Source organism: Trypanosoma equiperdum (genome assembly GCF_001457755.1).
Source record: "Trypanosoma equiperdum strain OVI genome assembly, contig: ctg_144, whole genome shotgun sequence".
Classification (NCBI taxonomy): Eukaryota; Euglenozoa; class Kinetoplastea; order Trypanosomatida; family Trypanosomatidae; genus Trypanosoma; species Trypanosoma equiperdum.
Window position 1 is genome coordinate 117454 of NW_027123449.1, and position 6078 is coordinate 123531.

Sequence of the window (6078 nt, forward strand, 5' to 3'; positions counted from 1 at the left end):
GCATATTTTACATAAACCAGTGTGTGTGTATGTATTTTTATCTTGTTAATATTTTAATACGTACGAATTGATTGACAATGATGATGAAGGAGGGAAATAAATAAATAAATAAATAATTGAAACAAAATCGAGCCGAAAGGGAAAATGCAGAGGTGACAACAACAATAACAAAAACTGGTAGCAAAGCTAATATGAATGTCAATGAAAATAATGACAATAATAATAGTAATAATGACAATTATATAATATTAATAATGACAATACCGAAAAAGGTATTACTTTTGTTTTTGTTTCAATTTACCCTTTCCTCCCTCCTCTTCCCTCCTCTTTTCTTTTACCCATCAGCCGAAGTGTTTGTATTTTTTTTTTCCTGTTTATTATTATTATTTACTATTGTTGTTATTATTGTTGCGGGCTTTTGTTACTGTTTTTGCTACTAATGTTGAGCTGTTCCTCATTTCCTTTCCTTCTTTCTTGTTTGTTTGTTTAAGTTTCATTATTATTATTATTTATTTATTTTTTTAAAGGAAAACTCTCTTGTTTTAATGAGAAGTGAAATGCGATCACATAAATCAATAAATGGATGAATTAAAAGAAAAGAAAAGAAAAAAAATGCCTGATTTTGCGTGAACTTAATCTCTCCACATTTATTTATTTCTTGTGTTGTTTATCTTATTCTTTACGTAATGCAGTTTTAATGGAGCAATGGTGAGGAGATGACACACAAATATATACAGAATCAAAGTCCCGAAGCAAAAGAGAAGGAGAGAGAGGAAAAAAAAAAACGGTAAGATATTTAAGATGACGGTAGATTTTTTTTTTTAAAAAAAGGAGAGATAAAAGGAAATAACAAAAGAAGTGAAGTGTCAACATAAAAAAAAAAAGAAAAGAGAAAGGAAGAAAGAGAACAGCAAAGAAATGAGGAAAAAGAAATATATAAACACATAAATGGTGAAAATGACATTTCATCCCTTTTTTTGGTGATGCTCATATTTCTTTACTGGAGCTATCAGCGATACTTCCGGCACCAAAAAAGAAAAAAAAATAAGAATTTGTTTTGACTTCATAGCATAATGTTTGTTTGTCTTTTTTTCTGTCCATATCTTCTCATTGATTTTTGTTAATTAAATGGTAGCGTCATATTTAGCGTCTCATTTTGGTGGTTGTTGTTGCTGTTGTTGTTCAAGCCGCGTGTTAGGCGCATTATTATTATTATTACAACTAGTCCTTAGTCACAAACAGAAATACGCACACGCATATATATATATATATATATTGTGGGTTTTTTTTACTTTGTGTTAAACAATAAATAAATAAATAAATAAAAAACGCATTTAGTTGCTTAGCGCACTTTATAGGACACATCCGTTCAATGGTTTCCTTCACTTGTAGCGTCTGTCAAGACGTTGTGAAAAAACCCAAAGTTGCGGGTCACGGGAATATGTGCCGCGGCGCCTCTTTTGCGTGTGTGGATTGCATGGAAGTGTTTGACATTCACACTGTTAAGGGCCACACTTCATGTGTAACGGAGGTTGAAAAATATCAGGGAAAATGGCGGCGCAACACTTCAGGTGGATTTCAGCCGCAGCAACAACAAAACCAAAAACTTAATGGACATCAAAAATCTGCTAATGATAGTGATGATGAAAACCACTACGGTAATGGTAAAAGCGATAGTAAAGGATACATCAATGGTAATAATGCGGGAAGGAATGGTGCAGATAAGAAAATGCGACGGCCCGCCATGCAGCTAAGCAGCGATTCAGACGACGATGACGACTCGTGGGTAAAACAAAAGAAGAAAACTTCCAATAAGGCGGGAGAAGCAGAAAAAACAACTCAATCAACAGATGCATCATCATCATTATCATCATCATCCGTAGTGGCAGCGAAGGCGGTATCAAATGTTTTAATTACCGCTGCGACGGTTTATGAAGCGGAAGGCGCTGAAGTGCGGCGGGGGAAACGACATCGGTTAGAACCATTAGTGCTACCGCGTTCCGTGTGCTCGACGGAGGCATCCGATTGCGTTGTTCCAAGTTTTGTATTGGGAAGTGATGATGAGGTGACAAAAGTGGTGCGGTGGGTTCTTGAAGATGCGGCACCGGCAACACTCAACATGAAAGAACTCGCACGGAAACTTGTGGAATGTTATGAGGCCCGGCTCGCACGGAAGTTGCGATGTGTTGTGGAGTCACTCATACGCCGGGGGAAACTCCGCCTTGAGGAGGGTGTGGTAATGATGCGAGATGAAGAGGCGGGATAACAATGTGTGTAACAGTTGTAATTGTAACTATTGTAATTGTAATTGTAACTGTTGTTATTGTTATTGTTTTTACAGGAGAAAAAGGAAGTAGGAGTTAAAAATAAGGGGGTTAATACATAACATGTGTGAGAGATTGCAGAGGAGGAGGAGGAGGAATTAAAATAAAATAAAATAAAGATAAGAAGAAGAAAAATGAAGAAAGTAATAACTGTCACAAGGGCGGCAGGAGAGGAAGGAAGAGTTAAGGAAGAAAAATAAGTGCTCGTTTAGTGAACTTAATAACTTTTGACTCAGGAAAGTTAACGGAATGAGGACGGGTCTTATTCTTTGTCGTTTTTTTCTTTTCGTTCGTCTTATTGTCCTCGTTTCGCCGTCTACGGCTTCGGCATGCTTCTTTAGCATCAGTTCTACACTTACAGTTCTCTTGTTGTTTTGGATCCTCTTGTTTTTCAAAACGGGAGATAAAGGTGAGAGATGACAACATAAAACAAAAAAAAGAAGTATATGAAAAAAACAGTAATAATATTAATATTATTAAAGATGTTAGTGAAAACAACGATATCAAAATAAGGGGGACCCAGACGAAAATAATTGAGATAAGCCCATTTCTTTTTTTTTTTACTCGCGTAGGGAATGCGGCCTTGCGGGTTCACATGAATTCGGATCTCTATTATTATTGTGATGATGATGATGATGATATTGCGTTAGTTGGGCATATTTTCTGCGTTTGCATATCTGTATTTTCCTTCATGCTGTCGCTTCGCTTAATCCTCTCATGTATCATTTGTTTCTTTTTTTTTGTTGTTGTTGCTCTACTGTTGACATAATTTACTGTCGTCACTTGTCATTTTATTTCTTTATTTCCTCGATCTTACTTCTTCATTCGGTAGCGTAGTTACGCCTCAATTCGATGTTCCGCCCGTTTTAAATGGAAGACGCCGCATGCGCATGTACATGTTATTATACATATTAATGTATATATTAATGTATATATTAGTGTATATATATATATGTCACAGTGTGCCATACGTTGTTTTAAACACGATGGAGAATCCCTCTCTTCCTCCTCCTCTTTATTTTACGGGTGAATATAAATAAATGTTGGTGGAGATAAATATTCCTTCTCATTTGCACAGTGTGTGTTTGCCAGCACCGACTGATGTATTTCGGGTTCGTGTGTCGTTTAGGGATGCTTTTGTTGGGTTCTTCCGGTAAAGGGGAAGAAAAGTACACGACATCATTTCGTTTTATTGTGTTTGGGAATGAATCACTAAACAAATGCATCGCGCAAGGCTGCTGAGGCCAGGAGTTGCAGTTCGCACACGAACACAAACATTTGCGTATATATATATATATATTCCTTTTTTCTCTTTCTCTCTCCCTTTTCTCTTTCCCAATTCCCAGTTTAGTGTAAAGTGAGTGCGTGAAAGCATTCAGGCGTGGTAACAGCAGCAATTGGTTCCGGTTGACACGGCCAACCATCACCAACTCAACCCACCATAGCGGAGCATAAACGAAAACGTGCCCCGCCGTATTTGTACAGTGGCGAGTTGTGGTGTTGGTAACAAAAACAGAGGGAAGCGTTTTATTTTTCTTCGCTGTCTCAACTCATTTGCCATAAGGCTCCCTCCCCCCCCTCAAAAAGTAAAAATAAAAAAATAAAGCCGTGCTCTCGTAGTGGTGGGGGCATTGTTGGATTCTAATGAAGTGCTGGTCTCCGCATTCTGTACGGAAGAATCTTGCAAAACACCTGCGGGATCTTAAGGAGGATTCGGACGCCCCGCCAGCACTCCGCTGCCTCGCAGCGGAAAGCAGTTGGGACAGTATTGATGCATTTGGTGATACCTGCAATGAAGGAAGTGGTGCAACTTGGGGCTATTCCGAGCTGGAGTTTAGTGGGGGAGAAATTGATGAGGCGATCCGAGAGGAAGTGTCCTCGCGACAATCGTCATTAACTCCGGTTGGAACCAAAAGGGAGCTTTGTATTGGTGACAGTGCGGAAGAAGTATCTGGGTTCATACGGACACTCAGTTCAGGGTCACCGGTAGGCCGTTCTGTGAAGGGTGGCGGTGGGCGTAAAGTTAGTTGCACCCCAAAGGGACGGTTTATGAACCACGACGGTGCTAGGGCTTTATCTGTTTTACTTCCCCTTACGGGTTTAAGACGTCATCCAACGTTTCCTGTAGATCCGTCGCTTAGTTGCAGTCAGGTGCGCAAGTCAGGTGGGAATAAGTTCAAGTCTCCGCCGTTGCTACTGTGTGACAACAAACAAAGGAAACCAATTTCTAGCCGTCAACCAAAGGGTTCTTTTCGAAATCATCGGGCACATCTGCACCAGCCACTTGCATCGCTGCAGCCCGAATCGTTCTTTGCTTCCTACCCTTGCGGTAGGTTGCATCACCTTGTTAGAAATCCAAAAGTCAAACAGTTTGTGGCATATAGAAGCGGCAACGGCAACAGCGACGTGTCGAACTTTGCTCTGGACGCCACGGTGACACGCCGTTCCCGCCGCCAGAGAGTAAATGAGCATTTGTTCGTGGATGGAGAAGTGAAACCCCACCCGCGTAGCCGGACACACTCCAAACATTTATCCGAGTCCCTCCTAACCCCTACCACCAGCGCGCCTATTTTGGAGCTTTTGGCCCCGCGGAAAACGCCGCACAGAAATGCGGGTGAAGGCGTACGTGGGGGAACGCTAAGTGTTCGTAGTCAGTTCGACTATTGCTTCAGCCCGGGAGGAACCTCACGGAGCTCAAACAACAATCGCATCATCCGCCAGGGTTCTGCGGAATGGTTCGAGCGCGCCTCTGGTGGGCAAAACAGTCAATCGAATTTGTATTGGAGGCATGCAACTCGCGTGCGTGCCGCCCTCACAATGCGAGGTATGGGAGATGGCGGTGATGCGGGTGCGGCGCTATCGCAAGAATGCGGCAGTCCAGTCAGTTCATTATGGGCGAGCACAACTTTCACAATTGATATGCGGCCTTCCCTGTGCGATGCGCCTTTAGACATCCTCATGACATCATCCGCAACAACAGGCAGTCCATACACCACCATTGGGTAACTTTTGTGTGCAAGTCTTCCCTTTTGTTGACCATTTTTTCCATTTTCGTTTCTCCTCTTTTCTTTTCTTTTTATTTCCGTTTTCGTTCTATTTCCGGCCGGAAGGATACGGAGTTGTGCTGGTGAGCACCGAAACGCTATTTTAAATATCAACTGTTTGCTCTCTTCTCTCCCCTTTGCTTGTTCGAGGTACTGAGATTGCTTCTTTCCACTTTATGATTGCTTATTTCGCGTGGCTGCGAGTTACGCTGCGGGACTACTGTGCAATGTACCGGAAGGTGCCTCGTGCATGGGCGTCGAAGGCAGTACGCGGTTATAAACATATGCAATAACATACAATAATATACATTAATATGTATACAATATATATATTAATCCAAGTATATGTACAAGTATGCGAATAAAAAAGTATATTACATAAACAAGAGCGGAAGGCGGGTGTTTACGGATGTAGCAGCACACATGCTTGCATACACTGAGAACCCCGCGGTGTAAGTTCTTCGCTTCGCTTTTCAACATTTTTTTCCCCCCTGAAACCCGACCGTTGTGTTTCGTTTTTCTTTTTTTTTTTCCGCCTCATCGTCGTGGTGGTGGGTGTGGGCTCATTTGTTGTGTGCGCGTTATTGTGTTTAAAAGGGGGGGGGTGCGTACCACGCTGTTGAAATACTTTTAGTGCTGCCGCGGCCCTTGCGGGGAGATAAACAGAGGAAAGGCGTGAGGAATATATATATATATATATATATATATAT

General features: G+C 41.4%; 2 protein-coding genes across 2 annotated transcripts; both read left to right on the forward strand.

The window, feature by feature from the left end:
* Nucleotides 1-1372: 1372 nt before the first annotated feature.
* TEOVI_000030200 (Cell growth-regulating nucleolar protein, putative) lies at nucleotides 1373-2266 on the forward strand (the record flags this gene model as incomplete). The annotated part of the gene is made up of 1 exon (XM_067221480.1): nucleotides 1373-2266. One exon carries the CDS (start codon nucleotides 1373-1375, stop codon nucleotides 2264-2266), a length of 894 nt encoding a protein of 297 aa, XP_067077581.1.
* Nucleotides 2267-3968: 1702 nt separating this feature from the next.
* Nucleotides 3969-5330, forward strand: TEOVI_000030300 (uncharacterized protein; the record flags this gene model as incomplete). Its single annotated transcript, XM_067221481.1, has 1 exon — nucleotides 3969-5330. The coding sequence occupies one exon, from the start codon at nucleotides 3969-3971 to the stop codon at nucleotides 5328-5330; it is 1362 nt and encodes a 453-aa protein (XP_067077582.1).
* Between the last annotated feature and the right edge of the window lie 748 nt (nucleotides 5331-6078).